General features: G+C 41.0%; 2 protein-coding genes and 1 long non-coding RNA gene across 3 annotated transcripts in view; 2 read left to right on the plus strand and 1 right to left on the minus strand.

Annotated features, from left to right (window-relative positions):
- LOC138013444 (polycystin-1-like protein 2) overlaps positions 1–10,670 on the plus strand; it is a 39,240-nt gene extending 28,570 nt beyond the window's left edge. Inside the window, exons 13-17 of the mRNA XM_068860529.1 lie at positions 1,277–1,846; positions 2,477–2,707; positions 4,136–5,809; positions 6,469–6,634; positions 8,650–10,670. Of these exons, the coding sequence (XP_068716630.1) occupies positions 1,277–1,846; positions 2,477–2,707; positions 4,136–5,809; positions 6,469–6,634; positions 8,650–10,139 (4,131 nt within the window). The 3' untranslated portion in view covers positions 10,140–10,670. The remainder of the gene's footprint in view (positions 1–1,276; positions 1,847–2,476; positions 2,708–4,135; positions 5,810–6,468; positions 6,635–8,649) is intronic.
- LOC138013456 (hemagglutinin/amebocyte aggregation factor-like) overlaps positions 1–15,106 on the plus strand; it is a 327,884-nt gene that overhangs the window by 263,287 nt on the left and 49,491 nt on the right. The gene's annotated exons all lie outside the window — the stretch shown is intronic.
- On the minus strand, positions 12,053–15,072 carry LOC138014628 (uncharacterized). Its single transcript, XR_011125344.1, has 2 exons — positions 14,763–15,072; positions 12,053–12,222 (listed from the first exon to the last, which is right to left on the minus strand). It is a non-coding gene; the product is annotated as an uncharacterized lncRNA (long non-coding RNA).

Genomic DNA, 15,106 nt, shown 5'->3' on the forward strand with positions numbered 1-15,106 from the left:
AGAAAATGCCTAAAAACTGAGCGAGTTAACTATGTTCTTCACAAATTTTTAACGGAAAAGTACGAGAAGATCTGTAGCATGGATTTTAAAAGAGATTATTTCTCAAAAAAATTATGACGTTATAAGGCCCTCCTTCGATACACTTTTCAAAATATCAGTTCCATTTTTTGTCCAACTAGAATTCCATGCTACAGTTTATGAAAAACGATGGGACGGTTCCCATCCGGTGAAAAAACCTCCTCTTCCTTTCGTTTCCTGAGAACGGCAGAGGAATGGGACTAGTTGCGCATGCGCCTTCTGATTGAAGTGATGTCAGATTTCCTTTGAAAAAGGTACTTTATAGAACCATCCATGCAACCTTTTTGTAGGGCTCTTTAACTAAAAAGCTTTGTTAGCAACCATTGTATTTGTATAGTTAACGGCCACCCCACATAAAGTGATTATTATTCTTAAAATAATAATGATGATAATAGGCCATTTCCGAGTTCATGTCTGCCTCCTCTGTCTGCCTCCTCTTCAAAGCGAGTCTAAGTGCGAAGTCTTTGTGATGGTAATTAGTTCTACTTTACATATGAATGAAAACTAATTTTCATAACAAAAACTTCGCACTTGGACTCGTTTTGAAGAGGAGGCAGACATGAACTCAGAAATGGCTTATTATGATAATGATTATTATTATCATCCTTGGAGGCAGTGTGGTCCTGTGGTTAGAGCGTTGGGTTTGCATGCGGCTGCTCCGGGTTCAAATCCCGTTCTAACCTCTGGCTTAAATTTGTTTCCGGTTGTCCCAGATTCAACTCCACCACGCTTTGTAAATAGCCAACTGGTTGCCTCCCGCCAGTTGGGGTTTTTAATAATGTTTCTGTTAAGTTTGAATTGTTACTTTCACCCCGTTAACAGTGGAGTGCCTGTAAACTAGCTTGATAGCTAAGTGCACTTCCACTATAAACAAAAGCATTCATTTATTAAATTAATCCTTGGCGCAGTGCTGAGAGCACTCGCCTCCCACCTCCCGGAGCCGACGCCATAAGTGGGTTAAGTTTGTATTGGTTCTCTCTTCAGCTTCGAGGGTTTTTCTCCGGGTTCTCCGGTTTTTCCCCCTCAGCAAAAACCAGCATATAGCTGATTCTAGCTGGCTGTAAGCTGTGCTCCAAGGTCACACATGGACCGTATAGCGGCTGCCAGAGGCGCCATTGTATGCTTTCGGTTCGACTTTTTGAGCTGCGCCGTTGCTGTACTTTGCGACGGCGATAATTAATTAATTAATTCGTTGCAGGTGGTGACCATGTTGCAGAACCCCTTTATTTCAAGCAGTGCTGTACCCATGGATGCACCCGTTTCATCTTTGGAGCTTCTGGAGACTTCTGGAAAGAAAATAGACATCCAGAACCTCACCGAACCCGTATCTGTATTCTTACGTGTCAACCAATCAAAGAACAGTGATCTCGATATCATTACAGATGTCATATCATTGTATAACGAAATTATGTTCTATAAATTTGAGGCAGGGAATGAAAACTCGCTGTATTTCAGAATAAACTGTTCTGGAATCTTGAGACCTGAAGAAATGCTGCTTGTTATGGGAAAGAGAAATTCAAAGCCGTCTAACGAGAACTTTGATGTGTCATGGAGTCTGTCTTCATGCAACGGTACCATAACGAAGCTTTTGACACGAAAATATTTAAATAACTCGGCGGGGTTTTATTTGGGTCTGTTATTGCAAGAAGGAAACACAACCAATGGTTCTACAGCCGCGAGTACGATCAAGTTTAATGTGGTAGTGAAGTCTATCGGGTGCTATTATTGGAATGAGAACCAACAGGCGTGGAAAACAGACGGCTGTGAGGTAAAAACGTTGACCATAGCATAATGGATAGGTTTTCTTCCCTTCTCTGAAAAAGAAAACAAATGATGATAAGCCCCGTGAGAAGCCACGCACGTTTTGCACAGCTGTTGGCGTTTTTTGTGAGTCACAGGAGTGGCATGTTTATAGACCAATTTCATAAATGTCGACCACTTTCACATGCTTTTGTCTTCATGTTAATTTGACCTACTGCCCTCATTTTGAAACAAAACTTCATTTGAAATTTGCTCGTTGTAGCGAGGCTGGAAAGACTTATTAGCATTAAAGCAAAAGAATATTTTATTTGGCCGCCATTATGAAAGAGGTCTATTCTGAGAGTGCCAGGATTTTTCGCTGGGCAGCAATCGTATCCCAAAATGTCTGACGATTTTCGAAGGCGTTGCGTAGTCTTCGGAATACAATCTCGGCTTCGGTGCTTTCCGAGCAAAGAAAAGTGTGATGATGATGATTTACATTCACTTCTCCTTTGCTTAATGTAAAGGCAATTTCTGTCTTAAAACAACTTGATTCTTGTTAAGTGTAAGGCGGCAAAGATGTGGCAGGGATTTGTAAATACAAATCAAACGTGTGTTTGTTAAACTTCAGCAACTTCTCTTATTTGGCATTCAACAGGTTGGAACCCAGACCACGCTGGACAGCATTCACTGCGAATGTACTCACTTGACTTGGTTCGGAAGTCGCGTGTTTGTGCCTCCCAACAAACTGAATTTGGATGAGATTAAGGTTTTGATAGTTGATCCCTCAAACTACGTCCCAGTAATAACCGTACTCTCCATAACGTGTGGTCTTTACTTGCTGGCTCTTATTTGGGCTCGACGCGAGGACAGAAAAGATATTCAGAAGGTAACGCATGCGTGAACTTTGTTGTTAAGGCGATCCGAGATCAGAACGGTACATGTTAAGGAGCCCGCAAACTATGAAACAATGTTGTGGAAATGTTTCCCCGTTTGCGGTCCCAGGAAACATTTGTTGCCGAAACAAAAATGTTACTGAATTTGTTCAGAAACATTTTGCTTCCTCATCAAATGTTTCCTCGTTTGTGCGCCGAGGAAGAAATAATAATAATAATAATAATAATAATAATAATAATAATAATAATAATAATAATAATGATAATAATTTAATAACTTCTAGAGCGCTGTTTACATTCACTGATCACTTAAAATACTACAATAAAATTCAAATTAGTAAAACTAATTACATGTATATTAATAAAATTGAATATTTAAACTTAATTAGCAATACTAATAAGAGTGAATATCAAACCAAAAGTAGGATAAGTCAGTTTTCAGCTTACATTTAAAAGTAGCTAATGACTGAATATCACATAATTCATGATCAGCCGGCAAACTATTCCATAAATATGGAGCGACAGCAGAGAAAGATCTATCACCTACAGTGACAACATTTCGGGAAACAATGTTCCATCGTTTGCGAGCGCCTTAAGGACATGAGAAAATAAACAGAGAGGAAAAATAAGGGATATGGCGGGGATTTACGCCAATTCTCACGACGTGATGTGAACACATCGAAACGCGACAAAATGACATTGTATAGCGGCGCCTCAAGTGGCACTTTTAATTTCTAGTAATCAAGGGCGTTACTGCCCATGCGGACGTCTCCAGAAACACATATCTCCGTTTTTATTATAATGTAAAAAATCTTCACTAAAGGCCGGACCGCGCATATCCCTCTCTGTAACCCTTATTTTTTCTTGGTAAAGAGCACTCACTAGCTTAGAAAATAGCACCAAAAGATCTGTCAAAATTTCACATTTTAGTCTTAGCAGCTTTGGAAGAGAATTGTTACATGAGGATAGTTTAAGTCGTTTAAATGGCCCAGCTCCTGCCAGTCATTTGTTGCTCAGTGAAAGAGCATCTGCTAGCTAGTAATTGGAAGGTTATGGGTTCGAATTCTTCGATTTATTTTCTTATTTTTTTGTGGAGTATTTCTGTGTGCCGGACTTACTAGCCTGATTTACTTACATAACAGACTTTCGGATTGTTCGATGTTCCAACGCCTACTTAACCCTTTCATTCTCAAGATCTGAATGTTACTTCTCCTTACTGACTGCCATACATTACTTTCTTGTCAGTTATGGGAATTTGATGGTATACCTAGAAAATAATTCCTGGTGATAAATTTCTTTATTCTCGCCACCAGTCTGCTAAAAATTTATTGAGCCTGGGAGGAGAATAGTTATATCAATCAATTTTTGGAGTCAAAGATAAGAGTACGATTCACGTATGCATGTCTTCTTTTAATTTTCAGATAGGGGCATCTCTAAGTCCTAGTAACAAACTAGGGGATACACATGCTTATGAGGTCATCATCAGTACTGGTATGCGCAGACATGCAGGCACAACGGCCAACGTTGCTATGACAATGACTGGAGAGCGCGGCGAAAGTCACGCGTTTCTACTGAAGAACAGTCATTGCGCGACATTGGCTCGAGGCAGTGTCAATACTGTTCTCGTGACAACTTCGGAAACCCTCGGTGAACTCTCGTACATTAGGGTATGGCACGACAACTTTGGTGATGACCCCGCCTGGTACTTGAAACAGCTATGTATCCGTGAGATTGCCACAGATCGCGTGTGGCACTTTGTGTGCGAGCGTTGGTTAGCGATTGATGAAGGCGATGGCTTGATAGATAGAATACTCACAGTAACGAGCCACAAGGAAATGAAAGAATTTCGTCGTTTGTTTTTGACGAAAATGTACAAGGACCTAACCGACTCTCATCTTTGGTTCTCGGTCTTTTGGAGGCCCCCCCAGTCTCCTTTCACGAGGGTTCAGCGTGTGTCTTGCTGTTTTTCGCTCCTTCTGTGCACCATGATGGCAAATGCTATGTGGTATGAAGCTGATAAAGGGAGGTACACAGCCGTCCAGTTGGCCTCTCTTGAATTTTCTTGGGAGCAAGTTTTCATTGGAGTATGTAGTAGTTTGATTGTGTTCCCCGTAAATCTGATTCTGGTGCAGATTTTCAGGCATTGTGGTCGGCGACCCGCGCGAAAGCTCTTCTGCAAATCAAGAGGCCGGGCATCGTCTACTAGGACTGTCATCTCCAGGGTTCAATCAGCATCAGGAGAAAGTTCCTGTCATGGTCCCGGCCGTTCAGTCAATCGATACCAACGATTAAACTTCGTATCTCCTTCGGTATCCCCAACTTATTCATCCCTTAGTATCTCGGAACTACGCCTTATGTCTGCGAAGCGTTTGGCTCATTTGCCAGCGTTATTCCCACCTTTAATAGGAGCTCCCAATTTCACCGATTCTTCTAGCGACGTGCGGAAATTACTACAAAGCGACTCGAGAGCTTGTTCACCAACAGAGGCCACAGCTATTTCGCACGAGGAAGCCTCTTCAAAAGGAAAACAACTGCCTTGGTGGTTTGTATACGTCGGTTGGGTGCTGGTCATAATAACCTCACTCGTTGCTGGATCAGTCACACTACTGTACGGTATCCAATTTGGTTTACAAAAATCAACGCAGTGGCTCTTGTCTATGTTTTTCTCTGTCACACAAGACATTTTTGTCAGCCAGCCTCTGAAAGTCGTTGGCCTTGCGGTCTTCTTCGCTTTGATTTTCAAAAAGACAAATAAAGTAAAATTGTCCCCATCGTCCGTTGAACATTATTCACACCATCATTTTGAAACCACTGGAAGTAATCTCAAGGAAGAAGGTGCTGTAGCCCCTACTGTGAATGTGCCTCCAGAGAACATCCTTCAGCTGGCCCGAGGCAAGGCAGCAAAAGAAAGAGCGATGCACGCCATCTTGCTTGATTTTGGCACCTTTATTTTGTTCACCGTGTTTGTTCTACTTATCGCTTACGGAATTCGTGATCAGGACTCTTTTCATCAAAATAATGCAGTTGTAAAGGTTGCACTCAGTCATAGTTTCAACAGACAGTCCGAGGGATTCAGACCTCACATCTTCACCGAGGTAAATGTGTACTCACCGTTACTTGAGGAGGTTGCGGGCACTAGTTCCCGGTTCCCGGGTTGAAATCCCGCGCTTACGAGGCTTGAAAACGAGAACCGGAGCGGCGATCTTGTTCTGGGAAATCCCCGGTTCGATTTCTCGGGAACGCTGGTAATTAGCTGATGAACAGCCAACTGGTCTACCGCCTGCCAGTTGGAGTATGTTTTGTTTTCTATCCTTTTCTTTCCTTTGTTTCGATTCGTTCCCAGAAAAGACCCTAAGGGCAGCGGTCATTTCAGTAAATTGACGTTATTATTAACAATTTTCAACCGCGAGTTTGAGCTTACAGCTAGTTTGCGAGCGAGGCACATGGCACCTAGCCTGCTAGCTAGTTAACTATTGTCCATAGCTAGTCTGATTTACGTAGCATACTATCAGTAATTAATTTAATCATATTTGGAGGGGAATGATCACAGATGAAAAACACTTGGCGAAGAATTCACCTCAAGACGTAAAATATCTTTAAAGGTATTTTACGTCTAGACGGACACAGAAATTACATCACTTAAAAGTGACGTAATTTCTTTGTCCGTCTTCACTCTGGTGTTTTCAGCAGTTTAGTGTTTGTGACACGATGTTACTACCAGCTTATCATTCTATGAATTTTTACTTCCATTTAGATTATTCGACCCAGAGACCTGTGGGACTGGACAGAAAAAGTGCTCTTGCCTACCCTGTACAATGTACCGTCTTACCTTTACACAGGAAAGGCACCGAAGTTCATGGAAGGGGAGACTGGACTAGTGGTAGGAGTAGCTCGTTTGCGGCAGCACCGAGCCAGAAAAGGTGAGTGGAAGGTACACGATGTTCGGACCGAAACGTAGAGAACTTAGCTTAGCCCCTTTACTCATACCTAATTAAGTTCGATTCTTGTTGGTATTTCTTTGGAAAGGGCGCATTTCTTATAGGTACCTAGTGAACTCAAAATAGGTGCAAACTAGCAAGTGAAAATTGAAGGATTTCAGCACATCTAATATAAACTCTTAATCCTTTTACTTGCATATAGGAGCTCATAGCCAGTGAGTAGCGACAAAGCTATTTTACAGACTGAGATACTAGAGAGCAGTAAGCATCGTGTTTACGTGAAACAGCAAACGCGAAACGGTGGGATGCTGCTTATCATAAAAGCGTTGAAATTATGTTATTCTATTCTCTTCTCTCTCTTTTGAAAAGTTACTTGACTCCCGCTGCTAAAACGCAAGGAATGAGCTGATATGAAACGAGTTTCTTCCATTTTTGGCAAAACTCAAATTTTAGTCCGACGTTTGCCGTTTGTCGCAAACGTGATGCTTAATTAATCTCTCTATTCTTATGCTTTGTTTACATGGAGGTGGGATAACCCGGGTAGGTGGGGCCGAAAAATGCCTCACGTTTACACGCAATCTTACCACCCTGGGGTCCCGGGTGACCTTTCTTGAGGCTACTGCGTGGTCACTAAGTACCTAAACAGGATATAATGGCAAGGACCTATTTTGGCGGTTAATACTCTTTGTACTCTTACTTCACCTTTTTAGTGCTGTGGCGTCTTATTATCGCTTTTAAGGACGCTGCCTACTATTGCTATTGCGCATACATTCTGCACATCTCCAGATACTCGGATTTCCTATTGCCGATGCTTACTAATGCAAGGATATTTTTGCGCGGATTAAAACTATACAGATAAAGTAGATCTTCGTAAGTACTCTCGGTATCCAAAAAGAAAAGTGGGGGTAACCAACCATTCTTTAGAGATAATTGAGCTTCAATTAGAGAAAGAACACCACAAATTGCTTTGTATTTTAGAGCTTTTTACAAGAGCTTTGTTCATGAATTATCTTTGAAAAATGCGTGGTTACCCCCAATTTTCTTTTTGGATTTCAATAACACTTGTTAAGATCTACCTTTCCTGCATAATCACAAATAGGGGCAAAAATACCTTTGAATTAGTAGGCACCGTCCTTAATACTGCAACACCTCCGCCAAAGGTAGTATATTGTGACACCTTGGCGGGTCACCGCACCTTCAATTGTTTACATGGCAAAACGCAACTCCGGCTGGGCGGCTTACCCGGTCTAGCAGACCAGATATAACGCACCTCGGTGGGTTATTTCACCTATCACGTAAACGCGTCGAGGCTGAAAAAATAAGAGTTTATATGGACAGGCGGGTTACCCCACCTCCGTGTTAACACGCCCTCAGAAGATCTTTAGTGGATTATTAATTTCACGAGGTTAGAGAACGAATCTACCATAAGGGCCCCATTTGATGATAATGCTTTGGAAGTTATTCTTAGTTCTGTGTCATACTGCGTGGTTATTTCAAGGACGACACGATGTGAAGTTGGACTGCGCGGTCATGGAAACAACAGATAAATATAACCTTCGCAGCATGTGTGCATTTCAGGGATTTGCTCCATTACCTCATATTGTCTTGTCCGTATAGATAAATAAGGCACTGTTGTTTGAAAAGATACAAACATACATACTTAATTGACCACTCGCCATAGGGGCTTTTGAGGGCCAATGAAACACAACGAAACGACAGAACAGAACAACAACAACAGCAACTGTTAAGAATCCCAACAGGTATGGCCAGAGGCAAACTTGTTGGCTATTTACAAGTGCAGCTGAGAAGCTGAACCAGGGTCTACCAGGATCAAAATTAACAAGTGGTCAGAACGTTCTTGAACCTGGGATCTTCGGATCTCAAGGCAAGCGCCCTAACCACTGGGCCACACTGCCTCTGATTTTCGTGATCTTACATCCTTTTCTCAAATATCACTTATTGAGATTCGCTTCAAGTCACCATTTTCTCTTATTCAGATTCATGTTCAGTGGCACCAATGGTGAAAGATATCTTTTCAAGGTGCGTCGAAGAATACGACTCCACGACAGAAGACAATCAAGCTTACAACGAAGGTTGGGAATTGGGGCTTAACAACACTGGTCCTCAAGAGCTGTCGTCGGCCCTAAGTCCATGGCGGTACAGCTCAGCCAATGAATTGAAGGGCTACCCGTACAAAGGCAAAGTAACGACTTACTCAGGGGGTGGATATGTGTTGGAATTGTCGCACATTTACTACAAGGCCCTGCGGCAAATAAAAAGTGCCAGATCATCCCTTTGGTTGGATCGTTACACGCGTAGTGTGTTTGTGGAGTTCAGCCTTTACAATCCGAACAGCAACCTTTTCTGTGCTGTTACGTTTCTGTTGGAGAGGCCAGCGACAGGCGGGCTGATTCCGCGCGTGGATGTCGTTGCCTATCGGCTCTACCGCTACGTCGGTGATTTCCAGTTGTTTATTCTCGCCTGTGAGGTTTTATTTGTCGTCTTTGTTCTCTACTTTACGTATCGCGAGGCAAAGAAGATATACAAAACCCGTCGAGTGTATCTCACAGAGGGCACGAACCTTTTGGAATTGGCAATGCTGATTCTCTGCTGGATTGCAATTGGGTATTACTTTGTTTGGTTGGGATTGAGGAAATGGACTTTGAACCTTTATCACAAGAATCCGACCAAGTTTATAAGTTTCCAGTACCTCTCAGCGTGGGAGTTATTGTTCGAGGGCGTGGTTGGTGTAACAGTGTTCGTTACATGTCTCAAGTTCATCAAATTGTTTCGATTTAACCGAAGAATCTTTCTTCTATCCTGGACGTTGAGGCAGGCGAGTGCAGAGCTGCTGCCATACTTAATCGTTTTTATGATCAATTTTCTGGCGTTTGCGCTGATTTACCACGTCTTACTGGTCGGCGAATATGATTCTTTCAGCACGCTTATCGGTTCCATGCAAAAATTGCTAAGCGCCCTGCTTGGCGAATTTAACGTTGCAGAAATGACTAGCGTTTACAGGGTTGTTACCGCCGGAATTTTTATTCTGTATATGATAATAACGAACTTTCTTTTGCTGAACGTGTTAATTGTTATTATCATTGAATCATTCTCAGTCGTAAAGCAGAAAAACGATGAAATGGAAAACGAATTCGAGTTGTTAGAATACGTCATGGGGCGCGTCGGAGAGGTCTTGGGCATACGCACACTGAACAAAACCGTTGACCAGGAGCCGTTTGCATACTCAAACAAAGGCATTGAAAATGAGGAGTCCTTATCCCCTTGCAGAAATACACGGAAAGTAGAACGAGTCAATATTGCCAAGAGATTGGAGCAAGCATTAGACAAGCTTGACGCTCAACTCGATAAAATGCAGGACACTGCCAATGACGATGACATGCTGTGTTTCTATGTATCCCGTAGATACACCGACACCATCTTTTGTAACGATAACTTGACTGTAAACCGGTCTGGATTTGGGAGCTGAAGCGAGAACAACGACCATGGATGTCGGGAGAAAACATTATGCATTAAGCTGGCACATGAATGGTGCTGATATTTGGGGAAGAAAAGTGAAAAATTATTGTTGTTTTACAATTCCCAGCATCACTTGGGACCATCTTGAAGCTTTGGCAAATGGTTGTTCTGATTTAGTACATTGTCAAAAAAACAGTTGCATTAGTAATAGAATAATTTCGTATCCTTGAACTCAAGTGCACTTTGTGTGAAATCTATTGTAGGTACAAGATTAACGATTAGCGTTCAACTAAAAAAATTCTGTCCAGTCTTCATTGAACACCTTTTGGCAAGTAGAAGCGGTATTTGAAAAACATTTCGTTTATTCAAATTGATACAGTACTCGAGATTCCGAGTGAAGTCGCATTTTTTCGCACGCGATCCTAAGATGACGCGTAGATTAATTAAAGTGTATCGTCAACACCCCTAAACCCACTTCTCATCCGCCCAGTAGCCCGCAAGCGGCCGGAAGATTGAGAGACTAAATACAGTGGGAGACGGATAACTGGTTTTATTGAATTTTTAGCCTCGGTTAATGAATTCCTCGAGCTATGATTGGTTTACTCGATCGATCTCGGCGCAATTGATTGCGCTAAGCGTTGCTAACCTAAATTCTTTTTCGCCGGAAAGCGAAAGTTCTCTCTGAATAAGGTAAAAAAAAAACCTTTTGCGTGGAAAGTTTGGATCAATTCCGACATTTAGAAGTACCCGAAAAGGTAAGGTTTTCTGATGGGCCTGCGTCTGTCTGACTACCATTACACAACATCGCATCTTCCTCAAGTTTTTTCGATTTCGCTCGGATTTTTTCGTACTTCCAAACATTTGTTTAAGGAATTTAGTAAAACATGTTGGATATGAGACTGGTTCTCGCTCTTCTCTCCCTCAGTCCTGCCCAAAGGAGAAGAGCTCTGGGGTCGAAATTGTTAGGGAACACAAAATGGATAAAAGGGGTTAAGTTTCAAAAGAACCCGTGGTGCTGCGTCGGTGGGGAAGTGAAATACAGAAATGGGTTTATCAAGTGAATTGATGTGGTAAATTGACCACTATAAAGAAATTCGAGAGCTGTTTACGATCCTTGCTCTCCTAATTTCAGCTAAAATTTTGCAAAAAGAGAAGAGCCACAGTATGAAGGCACGGTCAAGAACCAATGTATGACCACAAGTTTGTAGAGGCATAAATGCTCTACAAATAGGCCAGTTTCGTATTCTAACCGTTGGACTGGATCTAGCATGAAATGGAGGCTAATGCGGGTAAATTAATTAACATTTGAAACGATTTGCCTGCATTAGCCTCCATTTTATGCTAGATCCAGTCCAGCCACAAGAATTCGAAAATGGTCTATTGGAAAGACAGCAAATCAAAACAGAATTAACCCTTTAGCCCCAGTAGTGCCACTTATAGATTCTGTCTAATGACAGACGATTTTACTCGTTACAGCGATTACCAGTCACACGCACGCCTCAACGACTCTTTCTTCCATTTTTTGAAACTATTTTGTTGGACATAAATCAAATGTTTCCATGACGAACTGGACTGCCGCCAAGTGAAAAGGACTATCATTGTCATGGAAACATTTGATTGACGTCTACCCAAATTTAGTTTTGAAAAAACAACCGTCGAGGGGTGTGTGTGACTGATAACCACTGTAATGACGACGAAATCAAATGATGGGGGGAAAAGGGGCAACCAAAGAAACACCTCTTCGAGAAGAATACTAAAAACAACAACAAAATCAACTCGCACCACATTGACTCCTTAAATGAAGTCCAGAACACATTGAAGCAAATAACCTTATGGAGGGCAAATGATCTTGCCACAAACACAGCATTATAGGTGGATTGCACACAATGCCCCAGCAGCAACTTTGGTTCTGACAGACAACACTCGCTGTTAAAATTCAATTTTTATTTTCACACGTCTTTTTATGACAACATAACTTGGGCTCTCCAAAGAAAATCTTCCCACTTCCATTTGAAATCTTGCAGGAAACAGCATCAACAGCAAGCAATCAAGTCACACTAGTTTTTAGTGGTACTTTCTCCAAAGTGAATGCTCTAGGAAAAAAAAAGGCAAACGTCATAACCATTGGGCACACAATTACAAGGCACATGCACATACGCATGTTGATTATGGGCAACCAGTTGCAACCAGACAAAGCATGTTTTCAAATCGGAGGGAGGGGTGAGAGGGTTGGATTTCAAAAGAAATTGTCAGAGGTAGAGGCCTAAAGAGGGACCCTTTTTTGGAGACTATTACAGGATGGGGTATCAAATGCAAACCTAGACAGAATCCCAAAGTAAAGGATGAAGATGACCCCTTCAGGAAGCACTCTTACAGTTCTATAGTCCGCCTAGTTATGACTTCAAGTTCTGTATAAATGGAACAGGTTGCACATACATGTAAACTGAAACTAGGCAAAATCGTCTTGATTTACGATGGGAATTAAGGTCTTAGATGCAAGTTCAATACAAGTTTTGAGATGATGCAAAGTTTTATAACTGATGTTGGCATGACTACAGTAAAATGTCAGTTGTGAGGAAGATTGAAAAATCCAGACTATGATGGGACTTTTCACAACTGTTTAAGTTCTTCCATACACTCTGATGATCTTTTGCCCAGTAAATGGTTGCATGTATCAGCAGTTTGGGCCTGTCATTAGTAGCTGGCAGCCGGTTGTTTTAGCCATCTAGTATGGTGGAAATAGCCAGCTACATGTACTTAGAATAAAACAATGACAAAAACACAGATAAAACATTAGTTCAAAATAGCCAGCTACTTTAATTATGTAGCCAGCCTCTTCAAAACACAATGACAACGCTGGCAGTTGGTTTCGTGATAATTTGCCCCCAAGGACAATAGCTCCAGTTTCTACCCCCTTAGCAAAATGTATGCATGCTTTTGTTTATAAAATAATGAAAAACGATCATGATTGAACACAACCAACAATAATAAATTATACTACTTGTGTATAGTAAGCTATTTTATTCTAGCTGAAATCAATAATTTACTATTGTAGCTTGTCAACAAATTTGTTGCTTGAGCTTGTGATTAAACTTTCCTTTTCCTAGCTTTCTTGCTGGAAATTAAGTCACCAATAAGACTACTAGGAGGAAGTACGGCTTTAAATGTTTGGGTCTTTTTTTCTGTGGGTTGAGTTCGCGGCTGAGAAGACAATATAAATTATATACACTCTGTTTCTTGTCAAAGAAAATAGTTATTTGTCGATGTTTGAGAAAACTATCGAATTATAAAAAAATAACTGGTATTTTGAAAACTGGTTTTGCTGCGGAATTTATTAATTGAAATTTCTTGACATGGATTTTCGATCACCGAAATCCGTAGTGAAATCTGTTTTTGAATTTTGTGTTCGATTGGAAGTCCAAAAGATCCAGATTTAAGATAAATCAGTATATCTCAACGGAACGCACACTTACTTTGTGTACTCTTCTGTGGGAAAAATACATGCAGCTTGCGTGTATGAATAACAAAAGATGCGTTGCTTATGGGAATTACACTCAATTTACGAGTAATTGAGGTGCGTGTAAGGCTCGTGTAAATATTCACAGTCATGTTTCGCACATGAATTTTGCATGTATTTTGCGTGTAAATCCGCCATATTGCTCGCATTTTACGCACATGTAAGTGCTGCTATTCCTGCGGCCTGTACTGTATGAGCTACGTGACCAAGCCCAGATCTTAACTTGTCCAACATGGAGACCTGGTTTCTTGTAGAAGAAAAACATGAATTACTGCTTGAAAACAGTTTCAAATTTCTTTTTTTCTCTATACAAGACCAATCTATTCTATGATGTCAAGGGATAGATCTATTCTGGACTGTGTTTCTTTTGGTATGTATTTGGCCATCAATCACAATAGTTTTGTTTGGTGTTGATGGATAAGAGCAGTTACATGTAAGTCTTCTTCTTTGTATAAGAAATATTTCTTTGCAACACAATACTCCACTGTACCTTATGATGAAATCTATGTGATTTTTGGTGTTTTTACACTGGGGGCTAATTGTCTAAACATTGTGGACTGATATGGATAAACATATGGATATACATTATTATAACCCACCGATTAATTTCTGCGTGCTCTCATTGGATAAAGCTGATCATGTGATACAAATCGGACGATGGTTATCAGAGGATATCTGCCATCCGATTTGATATCTGTCGTCTGATTTTATTTCTACGATAGAAAAACCAGGAAACGAGAAATCGTTCAAACTAAACTTTTGATTGGTCATGGAAAAAAAAAAGTCGTTTCGCAGAAGCCAGTGATGGAGAATTACAAAGCTGGTTGACAATGTCATACGAGGCAACACGAAAAAGTCAGCAAATATGCTTTCAACGTCTTTAAATTGAGTTTTGTTTTTAGTAAATTGGCATAACTACAGAATACTGGGCCCACTATTTACATATCACTGAAAAACAAAAGTGTCCACTGATGATATGTTTCGTTCTTTCAAACCCCCACTGCATGTGATGGCCCTCATGAGTTGCCCTAAATTCTGTAGCTGCTTTCCCCAATTTTCTTTTACAATAAAATGTCATTGTGTCTTTGACCAGAACGACAGAAACATACAGGTTACCTTTTAAGTGTTGATAATCAATAGCGTAATTCAAAGCAATGGACAGAAAGACAACGTGAAGGAACGGGGTCAGTTTGGCATTTCTGCAAGTAACATATTTGGTCCTGTAGCTGTTCCATATTCCCTTCCATCCTTGCCACATCGGATCAGCACCTCTGGACAAATTGCTTGCAAAATAGTCTCCCAGGCTTCGCAGCTTCGTGTCGCCAAACGAGGTCATCTTCTTCCTTGTTTTTTACCTCAAAACAAGCCAAATTTTTGTTATATTCTGCCTCCACACATGAAGCAAGCGATAATATTGGTTACGAGTATTATGGGTTATTATTTCCCACAATTCAAAGGTC

Source organism: Montipora capricornis, chromosome 8 (assembly GCF_036669925.1).
Source record: "Montipora capricornis isolate CH-2021 chromosome 8, ASM3666992v2, whole genome shotgun sequence".
In the NCBI taxonomy this organism is placed as follows: domain Eukaryota; kingdom Metazoa; phylum Cnidaria; class Anthozoa; order Scleractinia; family Acroporidae; genus Montipora; species Montipora capricornis.